Raw genomic sequence first — 13,359 nt, 5'->3', positions numbered from 1 at the left:
TCTCTATCTGCTCACTTTCACTCCCTCTATTAATATTTTTGACATAGCTGCCAGAGTGATGCTCAAATGTGAGTCATATTATGTCATTTTCCATAGTCAGTTTGAGCTGCAATAGCATATTACCATTAACAGGATGGCTTGTAGACAACAGAAAATTTGTTTCCCACTGTATTGAGGTATGGAAGCCCCAGATCATGCATGGTATGGCCATGGTTAGATTCTGGTGAGGTTTTCTTCCTGGCTAAAGAATGAAGTCTTCTCATTGTACCCTCACAGAGCAGAAAAAGGGTAAGTGAACTCTCCTAGGCCCTTTTCATAAAGCTACTTATCTCATCTGTAAGAGCTCTAGACTCACGACCTAATTCTCTCACAGGTCCCACCTCCTTCTTCTATCTAGTTGGTGGTTAAGCTTCAACATATGGATTTGAGCAGATTTAAACATGCAGTCCATAGTATCACTCCTTTGCTCAAAATCCAACCTGGCTTCTTACCTAAGAGTCAAAGCTGAAAAGCATCCAGTGTCTCACCAGAATCTGTCGTTCCCAGCTGGCTTCCTTTCTCCTGGATCATTGTGCTCCATCCAGGCTGATACTGTTATTCTCCTGCAAGGCCATTTCACTTGCTTAATCCACAGATTATCACAAAATAACTTATTTTATGCCCATAAGTTTGTTAAATTTCATCCACTTATTTCCTTTATATCTCTGCTCTAATGTCACCTATTAAGAAATGTCTTCTCTAATTTCCCTTAAACAAATAAAAGCACCCACAGTTTTTAACGGTCTTCCTTCTTTCTCACCTGTATTTAAGTTGCTCTTTATTAGCTACAATCAAATGGCATATGAAACAAGTTTCTTATTTTTGTTATCACATTAAAATTAAATTCCATGAGGGCAGGTACATTGTCCCCTGTGTTCATTACATTGGTTTCATGATGGTAGCAATTGCTGAAACACAGATATAACACAATGCGTATGTGTTGAATGAATCCCTGAGTTAAAAGCTAAAAACCTTTGTTATTACTTTAAAGCTTATGACATGCAGATCTGTACTTTCTCTCCATTGTCATATCCCACGTCTTCAAGAGCTAGTCATTCGGACTAGAACTTCTCAGTGTGAACCGAGTGAAATTTCCCACATAGACCCACTATCAGTTTCTTTCCAGAAGACTGATTTCCTTCTCTATCAAGCCATTCTCTCTCAGTAGCAAAATTTTTTATGGCTTATAACATACCTTCTTTGGATCTTTCATTTCCTCTGTGACTCTTCATATCATCACCATTTTTTGCTGCAGTTTCTCCTCAATGGCTGTGGGGCAAATGCTCTGCGTCACTCCACTCAGGTCTTTAAAAGCTTCCAATCTCACCCACCCGATTCCACCTTGCTCCTCCCTCTCACTAATCTGGGGCAGCAACTCTAGACTGATCTTCCTTAAAGAAAAGTCTTTACTATTTTCTTTCCTTTCTCAAAATTTTCAGTAGCTTCTGATTCTCAATAGCATCAAGTTAATCAACTTCCGTGATCCCTGAACTGTGTTATATATAATCTATTTCCAAATATATATCATGAATCTGATGATAATAGCATGATTAAGACATGACCCTGACCCTGAAAGACCTTGGGTTTTCTGTAGCAATTGTATTTCCTCACTGCTGTATACACCTATACACTATTTCATTCTCATTTCATGAGTAAGATTTGTTCTATGTCTGTACTTTAGATGCCTTGAAGTTAGAGGTCACCATTTGCATTTTCTTTATCATATTGTGCTGCTTCTTATATTCCATTTGGCAGAAGTATTTGTTCAGAAGAGAATTGTTTGTTGGTTGATGTGATAATAAGATAAAAAGGTTTATTAAAATAACATTGATTGCCAACATTAATAAATGTATTTGTTATTCATAGTGAAAGCAATATAATTAAATATAAATGTATCATGCTTTTAAAATTAATTACCCTGGTCTCAGCTTTAGGAGAAAGAATTTTTGCTGGGAAATATTTATCTGATTCTTCAAATTTGCATTAACTAATACTTTTTTAGTCTGACTGCCAATGACAGCTTAGCCTCATCTCTTTGCCTGCCCTGTTACACGGAAATGGCCTGTTTCATTTCGCATGAATCTTCCTGACATTTAAGATATTTGAATGGAATCCTAGGCCTTAATCACTTACATTATTAGAGCTTTGTATAAAGCCAGGCACTTTATAGGTGTGCGATGTATAGGAAATTAAGTACATTGTTTTGTAGTCACATTTTGTATAAATTTGAACTAAAGAACAACTAAGGTATACAAATAGTTATAAGGAGCTGTATTTTAATAGTCATGAAAAATTTTACTCTGAAATATTTAGTGACACAAAGTATTTGATGAAAATGGAGCCTGGTAAGATAGAGGCATCATAATGCCTGATTTCAAAGCATACTGCAAAGCTATAATAATTAAAACAGCTTGATAACTGGCATAAAAACCGACAGATCAGTGGAACAGAATAGAGATCCCAAAGATTAATCCACATACATACAACCAACTGAATTTTGACAAAAATCCTCAGACCATGCAGTGGGGTAAGGATAATCAAACAATGGTGCTAGCAAAACTGGATGTATATATGTAGATGAATGAAATTAGATCCATACCTCTGACCATATACAAAAAAAAATCAACTCAAGATGGATTAAAGACCTAAATTTAAGACCCAAAACTATAAAGTTGCTAGAAGAAAATTATGCTTATAATTTAAATTTAAACTGTAGCTATTATCTAGTTTATAGTTGTGTACATACCATGTCCACATATATAACATAGGCTAATATTAGAGAAAACTTTAGAACAAACAAAAATAGTATTGCTTTTTTTTTTTTTTTTTTTTTTGACAGGCAGAGTTAGGCAGTGAGAGATAGAGAGACTGAGAGAAAGGTCTTGTTTTTTCCATTGGTTCACCCCCCAAGTGGCGCATTGCGGCCAGCATGCAGTGCTGATCCAAAGGCAGGAGCCAGGTGCTTCCTCCGGGTCTAGCATGTGGGTGCAGGGCCCAAGCACTTGGGCCTTCCTCCACTGCACTCCTGGGCCACAGCAGAGAGCTGGACTGGAAGAGGAGCAAATGGACAGAATCCAGCGCCCCAACCGGGACCAAAACCCAGGGTACTGGCGCCACAGGCGGAGAATTAACACAGTGAGCTGTGGCGCCAGCCAAAAATAGTATCCTTAATTTACACTTACATTCAGGTTATTTATTGATTTATTCATTGAATGACAAATTCTGGGCAGTATATAAAAGATTCAACATACTCAATATTATATTATGACATATTATGCTCAATATATTGATAGATTCTAGAATGCTCAATACTCTGTCCTACTTCAAATAACCTTGAAAAGAAATTACTAAAGTTATAATGAATCATTTTCAAGCTTCTTAGCTTACACACTCTTTTATTCTTTTTCTCCTCCCCACTCTCCACTACTATAATGCAAATACCCATGCAGCCATTCCATTTACAAACTTCTAGAACCACCTACCAATTTAATTACTTATTTATGTTTTCATCTTGCTGTGCATTGTAAACATAGTTAACATTCAACTTTTGTCCATCAGCTTCTACTTAAAGTTTTGTATTGAACATCACTTTTTATAAAAGATTTATTTTATTTATTTGAAAGTCACAGCTACAGAGAGGTAGAGACAGAGAGAGAGGTCTTTCATCCGCTGGTTCACTACCCAGATGTCTGCAACAGCTGGAGCTGCGCCGATCGATCCGAAGCCAGGAGCCAGGAGCTTCTTCTGGGTCTCCCTCACGGGGGCAGGGGCCCACGGACTTGGGCCATCTTCTCCTGCTTTCCCAGACCATAGCAGAGAGCTGGATTGGGGAAGAGCAGCCAGGACTTGAACCAGCGCCCATATGGGATGCTGGCGCTTCAGGCCAGGGCTTTAAGCCGCTGCACCACAGCATGGGCCCCTGAACATCACTTTTAACACAGAAATGTTATCTTTGCACCAGACACTTACTGATTAATTATCTATTAAAGTGAGCAGTGCCAAAATAAACACAATTCTCTGAAATGAAAAACCAGATTCATTTAAAGCTCTCCCTCACCATTCACATCAACATGTGAATTATTTTTCAGATTCTACATAATTTTGTTTATATATAACTAATCCAATCATGTATTTTTTTAAATCTAGACTCACATACTTTTCCTGTATCTTTCTCACATGTTATTTATTCCTATCTCCAATTCTCTTTACTTCCTCCAGGTCTCAATGTTGCTCCCAGAGTCATCCATAAGTTCTTGTAATAATCTCCCTTGGTAAATAAATGGCAACCAAGATTAGCCTTCATATATAAAATAATATGCATTGAATCACTTTCAGTTGGTGTCATTGTTCATGATTATACCCATATGGATTCTTAAGTTTATTTATTTCTATAATGTTGAGCTATATTAAATCCCATTTAGTTTACCTTGCTTATTCAGAGAATTCTCCTAAACATTTTTCACAAATCATGAGACTTTGGTTCTAGACATAACTTGCCAAGGTTTCCCATTGCCATGTTACGTTTTTAACCCACCCTGTAATTTTAACTTGGTTAAACATAAGAATAATGCATTTTGCATGAATATCGGACAAAATTCATTCCTAATAGAAGTCCAGAGTCTCATGGTGGAAACTACCCAGTTCACTGACAGGTAACGTCACATAAGATACATGGCAAGCAAATTTGTAGGTTCCCAGTGAAAGAGATGGAAGTGATTTCCATAGAATCAGTGTAACTGCTTCACAAGTCCTAAAATGTGGCAAGGATTCTCGACATAAAGCATCAGATAGACTATTCTGCATCAGTTTCCTGATCTTGTACATTCATACTGTAACTGTTCATAGACCTAATTATTTTCAGGGCACTTTTCTTTTTTCTCTGAAGGGAATATTTAAGAAAAAATAACCCATTTTATAGCATGTTAAATCTTTATCTTCTTTATTCTCATAAAAGAGCATAAGGCACGTCTATGGATAACCCTGCGGGAGTCAAAAGCCTGTGGCAGGTTTCAGAGAATCATCTGCTTCCCCCTGAGCTAGGAGGATTTTGAGGACAGAGCTCAGGAATTTGCCATAGCTTGGGGGAAAAGCAGGCTTTTGCAGATAAACTTTAAGTCTCAGATTCTACCTTTTGGAGCCAGATATCATTTTGTGGATTAATTAATACTTGTGAGGGCTTTGAGGATGACACACGTTGTGAGAGTATGGTGTTTTCTTATTTTAATACAGCCACTTTGGAGGAATAATTCTATTGATCAAGTTGAGCTTTCCTTAAATAGAAAAAAAAAAGCTTTTAAGTCTTTCAAAATTCGACTTTGGAAACATAAAGTTAGGTTGTCTGAAATAACATCCTCTCAGATCTTTAAACTGCTAACATATAACAATGTTATATGTCATATAATAATTCTAATAGAACATCATCTCTAAGTTTTGTTTATTCCATGTGTCTTTCCTGTACTCGGGCAGGAGCATGTTTATTCAAGTGCTTGTTGAGGCCATCCCTGGGCTGGACAATGTCCAACAATATGGTCACTAGCCTGGTCCTTTTCTTTAGAAGCTTTCCATCTAAGGATGGATGGAAGTATTAGAGAGTCAAGGAAGACCTCATTCTATACATGCAAATTACAAATTGTTCTAGGACAGAAGAAAAACAAGTTTCTGTGAAAAAGGGAGAACTTTGGATTATGTTGTCAGATAAGCTTTCTTTAAAGGGAAAATGCCAAATAGAAATGTGCAGGATAGAGGTTCCCAAGCCAAGAACTGGAAGAAACAATAATGTTCCGGGCAGCATGGACAGAAATACAAGGGTGGGAAAGTGGGAACAAAGTTGTTGTATTTGTAAAATTGAAAGAATACCATACTGGCCAAACTATAATGAATAAAGGAAATAGGGTATGTGGAGAGACGGAGGCAGTGCTCAGATTGGGAAGAGCCTTTAGGTGATGGTAAGAAGTTCAGAAGCTATTGACACACAGAAACAAATTATAATACTTATCCTATTCAAGACGACATTTGAAATTCATTTAAACTAGAGAGAAAGAACACACACAACAACAAAGGCTCTTAACATTGAGCAATCCTTTCTTCCCTATTGCTTAGACCGAAATTAGGTTATAACACAATTGAATTAAACTAATGTGCTACCCAGACAGTAACTGGGAAGACCATTCTCGTTGAAATCCAGTGACAGGCAAAGATCGAGTAACATATTAAAATCAAAGACACAAAGAAATAGAATTCAGGGAAGAAGAGAGAAACTGAGGGGAAGGGAGAAGAGGTGAGATACAGGGGAAACCTCCAGAGGACTGAAAAATGTTCCTGAGATAAAAGAGCTCATGTCCCAAACAGAACCTAACTTCTTGGTGGTGATAAATGAAGCATACTGGTTGCAACATGAAAAGCTCAAGAGAAAAGCTTAAGGCAGCTCTTAAACATTAATAACAGCAATTTGAAGATGAAATTTGGATGAGCTGGGGGCAAATAAATCAGAGACATGAGAATATAATTTCCCTTAAAATATGCAAGGGTTTAATATGATGGGGGAAAAGTACTTGGCCAAACACCATATGTGCTTTGCCAAAGCCAAAGTGGGAAAAATGGCTCAAGACATTCAGTGGGTCCTGAAGCTGGATGTGTTCTCTAATCCTGAGTGAGAGAAGATCAGAGATAAAGAATATCTAAGAAGGCATTACTCAACCAATATAAAGAAGAGTAAAAATAATTTGCAATGGGCCAGCCATGACAACTGTAAGACTTGAAATCACCAGTAGCCTCTCAAAAACTCTTGGAATAATTCTTAGTTGCTCCTTTCTGGGCACTGCTCACATAGGACACAGAATCATTTTTCTTTGCTTTTATTTTGCTAACTGTTTCATGTAGTCATTGTATCCAACGTGAGAGTTTTGTTTTATCACTTTTAAAAGTATGCACACACAGTAAATCATGGATTTACATGAGGCAAAACATCATAATGCATGTTTCTAATATCATATTTGATTTATGAGCCATATATAAGGTAATTCTTTTTTTCCTCCTAAGGAACATGATTACAATATATTAGCAACTTCTGTGGCATAAACATCATTGAAAGCATCAGCAAAGCTATTAAACATAAAAGCAACATGGATATTCCCCTCCTCACTAAATTAAGTATTTAGAAAAGTTTTTTCAAAACCATTAATACTGTATGTGCTGCATACATAATCTACATTTTAAAGTCATTTTCCCTGAGTCTGTTCTAATGTATAATGTCCACCACTAGTTCAAACACATAGTTAGCAGCTCAAATATAGCCATAAAGGTAGACCAAGTATAGGAATAATTGAATACTGAAAAGAAAACATAAACAGTAAGTCCAAAAGAAGAATGCAACCTGAAGACAGTGTCAGGAAAAGGATGGCAATAAAGAAGAAAGACAGTATTTCCTATTTTGGTAGATAATGGAGAAGTAGAAAAGAACATTGATGAAGGGAAGAGAAGCATCATTTGGGGTAAATGATATAATAATCCAATGTATCTTCATTGTATGCAATTAAATAGAAATCATCAAAACAATCAAGAGATTTCTATTAAAATTCAGAGAAAATAGAGTGACTGCCTTCTTATTAAATAAGAAAAATCAAATACTAAAACTGTTTGAAAATTGTAGTAGCCTGGGTTGTAATTACAGAGTTGATGCAAAGTTCTGCTAGAGGAAGAGTAGCCAGGCAGGCAGAAGGTTTTGCAGTGTGACATTGCTTCATATAGGTTGTCCCAGTTCAGGGGTTTGACCACTCTCAGTTTTGTGGATCCAGAAAAATTATATTTATCAATATTATCAGTGTTTACAGAATGATGGCCCCTTGGAACTCTGTCACAATGTGTTATAGGGAAGATTCTTATGGCTATTTAAGTCACCTACCTTCTACATCAAAGGACCAGAACAATGAACTAGGAGTCAGATGGTTGCCAGAATTAGAACAAAAGGAAAGAGATCAATAACTTAAATTGATAAGTAGAGAATATATAATAATGCATCAGGTCCATATGATTCTGGTGTTAAAGCCAAACACTTCTCAGCAAAACTTGAAGAAAATTTCAGATTCAGGTCATTTCAATTTATAAACATAAATGTTAAGAGAACTCTTTTGGTGGACTAGTGTAGGTTAAAGTCTATTGTTTTAGTTGTGTCTGAGAGCAACATGAAGCCTTCAGATAAAAAATTGCAGTGTCTATTAAAAGGATTACAGGCTGATCTTTCTGCCATGATTGTTACCATTAATCAAAGGTTGTCTTTCCCTTTCCTGCCTTGTCTGTTGCCTCCAACGTAGGTTGATAAACAGGTGCTATCTGGGTTTCCTGCTGCCATTCATTCTTCTCATCTGTATCTCAGCAAGGATGTGTCAGCTGCACACTTCCTCAATGCTGGAAGACTGGCTGGCATCCAATATGGACAAATTGCTGATTTTCCCAGCCATTTAATGTTAAATAGCGCTTTCAGGGGACGCTGGATAAACAGCTTAAGAAACAAGACTTAGCATCTAAAGAGCAGTTGAAATTTTTTTTTTTTTTTTTTGACAGGCAGAGAGGATAGTGAAAGAGAGAGACAGAGAGAAATGTCTTCCTTTTGCCATTGGTTCACCCTCCAATGGCCGCCACGGGTGGTGCACTGTGGCCGGTGCACCGCGCTGATCCCAAGGCAGGAGCCAGGTGCTTCTCCTGGTCTCCCATGGGTTACAGGGCCCAAGGACTTGGGCCATCCTCCACTGCCTTCCCGGGCCACAGCAGAGAGCTAGCCTGGAAGAGGGGCAACCGGGATAGAATCCGGCGCCCCCGACTGGGACTAGAACCCGGTGTGCTGGCGCCACTAGGTGGAGGATTAGCCTATTGAGCTGCAGCGCCGGCCCAAAAGATCAGTTGAAATTTCATACAGATACATAGTTTAGAAACAGCTATCATTTTAAAGAACTTCAATTTGGCCTAAAATTTGGCATGTAGAATATAAACTTAGATCAAATGTTATACACAGTTTTAGAAATTAATAATGGCAAAAACCATTTGAGACCCAGATGGACAACTTAGTCAACTGCAATTTATAGATCATTGATTCTTAAGATCATGATATTAACACAGAGGTCAACAGAATAATTAATATAATATCACATATAAGTCAACATGCAAAATGCATGTTAATCTTTTGTTTGCCCTAATACTTATTTCAGCTCATTATGAGGCTCACAGAGTAACTGAAGGGGAGTATGATATCCAGTCTCCACAAAAGAGGAACAGGAATATTTTAAATGTGAGCTTACAGTTTAGCTTCAGCCAGGTTAAGATTGCTCTATTAACCCTGGAAGTTTCCTTGTGACCCAAGCACCTGCGTTTTGGAGAGGAAGATGTTACTAATTGAAAATTTGTTAGAAGAATGAATCAAGTAAAAAACAGATAATGAAGATAAATTAATACCTGATCTCAGAAGTGAGAATAAATGCATGATGGTAGATCACGGATGCAACTTGCAGGTAGAAATGTGCAGGCAGACGCATGTAGATGTGGAAAAACGTACATAATATAGTAGGTATCAGTAAAAAGCAGGGTTATTAGTTTCTCACAATGACATAGAAAGCAGTTTGGAGATTGGAAGATTGTACAGGAGAAGATAACTGACTTATTATCCAGCTCTTCCATTATTTTTCTGGGAGATCTGTGTGGTCATTCCTGGAAACTCCATTGCATTGGTCCAAGACCATGGGAGCAGGTTCAGCTGTTGATAGCAATGATGCCACAATTAGTGAACCAAGTACTTGACTTCAACCTCAGGTGTCTTTGGAAATGCCCCATTGTGTCTTGGAGATAGTTAGTGAAGTTTTCAAGGAGAAATAATTTTATGGTATACAGCCTCAAGTCTGTTTATTTTGATGCTTCTCTATAAGAGGATTAGCTTTTTTATTTCACATTCCCCTTCTCCTTTTAGAGAAATAGTCATCAATAATACATCTCAGTGGGTACCAATTGTCCACCCAGGGATCTTTTAGTGATTTTCTTTAAAATGAGGCAGCTTTCTTTTTAGAGTGTATCCATCAATTTTTATAATGGGTTGACAGGTTTTGTGTGTGTGTGTGTGTCTGTGAGATACATGCAGGCTTTTGGTAACTTTTATTTTCTTTGGAAGAAAGTTTAAATAAAAAAATAAATTTTGTTTATGGTTACATAACAAAATTTCTCAATGTACATTTCTAAAGAGGGGGACCTTTTCTGTGATGCTAATTGCTACTGAAAAATGTTGCAGTTGATTTCTCCTGTGAGGATTCATTCTGAGAGGAGGAGTGTGGTGGGGGCAAGAGGCGCGGAGTCACCACACAGACCCCGGGAGTTGGGTGAAAGCGGGCTGAGGCGATCAGCCACAGACTCATTTATTTCAGTTGCTACAGCTGCTTATGTAGCCAAGGCAGCCAATCCGGTCAAGGGGCGGTCTATGCCCTAACCAATTACAGCCTGTTGCCAGGCAGTTTCCAAAGCCATCCAATCACAGCCTGTTGTCAGTCAGGCACTTGTTGCCAAGCAGTTTCTGAAACCATCCAATCACGGCCTGCTGTCATTCAGGCTCTGTTGTCATGTAGTTTCCAAAGCCATCCAATCATGGCCTGTTGCCAGGCAGTTTCTGTTGCCAGTGGCCATCTTGGCATGACCTTTTCACCTCCTCATTCCACCACAGAAAAACATCTTCTCCCCCAACATTTTTGGAAATCACTGATGCTCAGAGTTAAACACTGAACTTGTTATATGAGTTTTGAGGATAGACAAATAAAATTCCCTGGTGCCAAATAAAGAAAAAGCATATCTGAAATTGAAGGTAGAAAAATCTGGTGACTATGTGTATCCAAATACAAAAAAGTTTCTATAAATTATCCAAGAAAGTTTTCTTAGACTCCATTAGTCTTGTGGAGAAATTTGGAAGGGAGGCTATGTAACAAATATTTCCTTATGGTTGTCATAAATAATCATCATTACCTTCATTATTTACTCAGTCAAAAATTTGTTCATAAAATATATTCTGAGTTAACTACTGTGCTACATATCAGAGAAGATCTCGCCTATGTCAGAATAAGCCTTATAAACCAGAAATCCTTCAACTGGTGAGATGTTAGTGGTGCAGCATGTTTCATTGTCACCAAATATCTCTTTCATATGTTCATATTGAAAATGAATTGCTGGTCAGCGCCTTGGCTCAATAGGCTAATTCTCTGCCTGCGGCGCTGGCACACGGGGTTCTAGTCCCGGTCAGGGCACCGGATTCTGTTCCGGTTGCCCCTCTTCCAGTCCAACTCTGCTGTGGCCTGGGAGTGCAGTGGAGGATGGCCTAAGTGCTTGGGCCCTGCACCCGCATGGGAGACCAGGAGAAGCACCTGGCTCCTGGCTTTGGATCAGCGCCGGCCACAGCGGCCATTGGAGGGTGAACCAACAGTAAAGGAAGACCTTTCTCTCTCTCTCCCCCTCTCTCTCTCTCACTGTCCACTCTGCCTGTCAAAAATAAAAATAAAAAAATTTAAAAAAAGAAAATGAATTGTTTTTTGGCTTGATTGGTTTTCTTTAAAACTTTCATGTATTTTTCCTATAAAGTTTTCATCCTTTAATTCATTTGGTGTAAAAGTATGTCTCATCAGTGCTCCTAGCTTCTCTAGAGTTGGGAATTCAGATGTGGAAGGTATGATCCTTGGCCTCACAGGTGCAGGCACAGACAAGAAAGCAGACACTTAGAATATGATCTAATGAGTTTTACCACAGTGATAATGGCAGTATGAAAATTGAGATTCAACTCAGGGCTGCCTGAAAGAAATTCCAGAAGAATCATGGAAAGAGCCTCTCACAAAAGCCACACAAACTGAATTGTAAAGTAGATTTAATATATTCAGGAGTTTCCTAGATGAGGGCAAGGTAAAAGTGGAGGATAACAATCAGAGAATGACCCAGAGAGAATATGGCCTTCAGCTCTAACGTAGGTGAATTCGTAAAGCTTGTAGCATGTAGCATGTATGACAAGGTGTTGGAAATTCACCAATAGAGAAAAGATGGAAATGGGGCTAAGGACTTGGGATAGAGCACGTAGAGCAGACAAGAGGCTAGAAATAGGGAGTTAAGACATGAAAACACGTATTGTAGACTCTGCTGTGGGTCAACACATCATAATTTGCACTGCACATTTGTTTTGCCAATAACTCCACAAGCACTTCTGTGATAAGAAATTATTTCTTTAAGAAATGTGCAACTGTGTTAACAATGAAAGCCCATACATACAGAGAGGAAAAGGAAGCAATTTTACACCGTGGAAGAAGGCAGTGAGATAGTAACATTATAGTGTTTCTTGTTAACTGACAAAAGCACATTTAATTTTGCTGTTTTAAATGCCCTTCCATAATTCAACTGGCTTTTATCTGGTTCCACTGAATTCTTCATTTTCTCTGGCCTCAGGAGGAGCATGGGGGGAAGTAAGAAAGAAAGAACTTTTCCAAGGATGCTCAGTAAAATCAAAGAAGCCATTAAATTTGTCTTTGTTTTATCATTTTGAATTGTTTTTTAGCATGTGACTTCAATGCCCAGAATGGAAACTGAGTAAGGTGTATATCACTGTCTAATACACATTCTTCATCATCTGTCTTTTGGATATTTAAATGTTTGTAATGACAGTGATCTTACAGGCCCTTCCCACAAGCTGTACATTCACTATTAATGGAGTGCCATGACTAGAAACTTCAATAGCCATGATGACTGTTGGAAAGCATATGTTCATTCAGACCAGCAACCCAGAGGATTTTGTCCATTGTAACGTATGCATTCTTTTTTGCAGATGCTTGAGAAAAAAGGTTATCTTCAAAAAGCTAAAATTGCAGATGGAGGAAAGAAATTAAGGTAATAAAAGCCCTTTAACTCCTTTTTTACGACTAAACTAGTTCCTCATATCCTCAACTTTTGTCACTTCTGTTATTTGGGAATCAGTCCCCAATGTTATCAGACCCGAATGCCCCCCTCTGCTATGATTGTGTCCAACATTGTTTTTAATGTAATTATCAGTTTCAAAGAAAGTCATTACATTCTACACTGTTGCACAGAACATATAAATGAAGTGCTTCTTGTTCTCTAAAGACTGGAAATCTTACCAAAAAAATGGATTAATGGATCTTGATTCAGGGTTCAAAGATTAGGAGATTAATGGACTCATTTGCAATATATAAAAATCTCCCTATTTTACATTAGGCAGATATTTTGAAGAATGAAGTACTTGATCTTCTTTTATAGTTCAAAATAAAAGTCATTTTCGATAAGTAAAAGAAGAATAAAATCATG

General features: G+C 37.9%; 1 protein-coding gene across 2 annotated transcripts in view; it reads left to right on the top strand.

Annotated features, from left to right (window-relative positions):
• The window catches only part of ARHGAP15 (Rho GTPase activating protein 15), a 662,169-nt gene that overhangs the window by 77,382 nt on the left and 571,428 nt on the right, over positions 1-13,359 (top strand). For both annotated transcript variants that reach the window (XM_017342824.3, XM_051849585.2), the window contains exon 4: positions 12,863-12,924. In XM_017342824.3, coding sequence (XP_017198313.1) covers positions 12,863-12,924 — 62 coding nt within the window. The remainder of the gene's footprint in view (positions 1-12,862; positions 12,925-13,359) is intronic.

Source organism: Oryctolagus cuniculus, chromosome 3 (genome assembly GCF_964237555.1).
Source record: "Oryctolagus cuniculus chromosome 3, mOryCun1.1, whole genome shotgun sequence".
NCBI classification, from domain to species: Eukaryota; Metazoa; Chordata; class Mammalia; order Lagomorpha; family Leporidae; genus Oryctolagus; species Oryctolagus cuniculus.
Note: the sequence above shows the minus strand (reverse complement) of the source record. Positions and strands in the feature narration are given on the sequence as shown.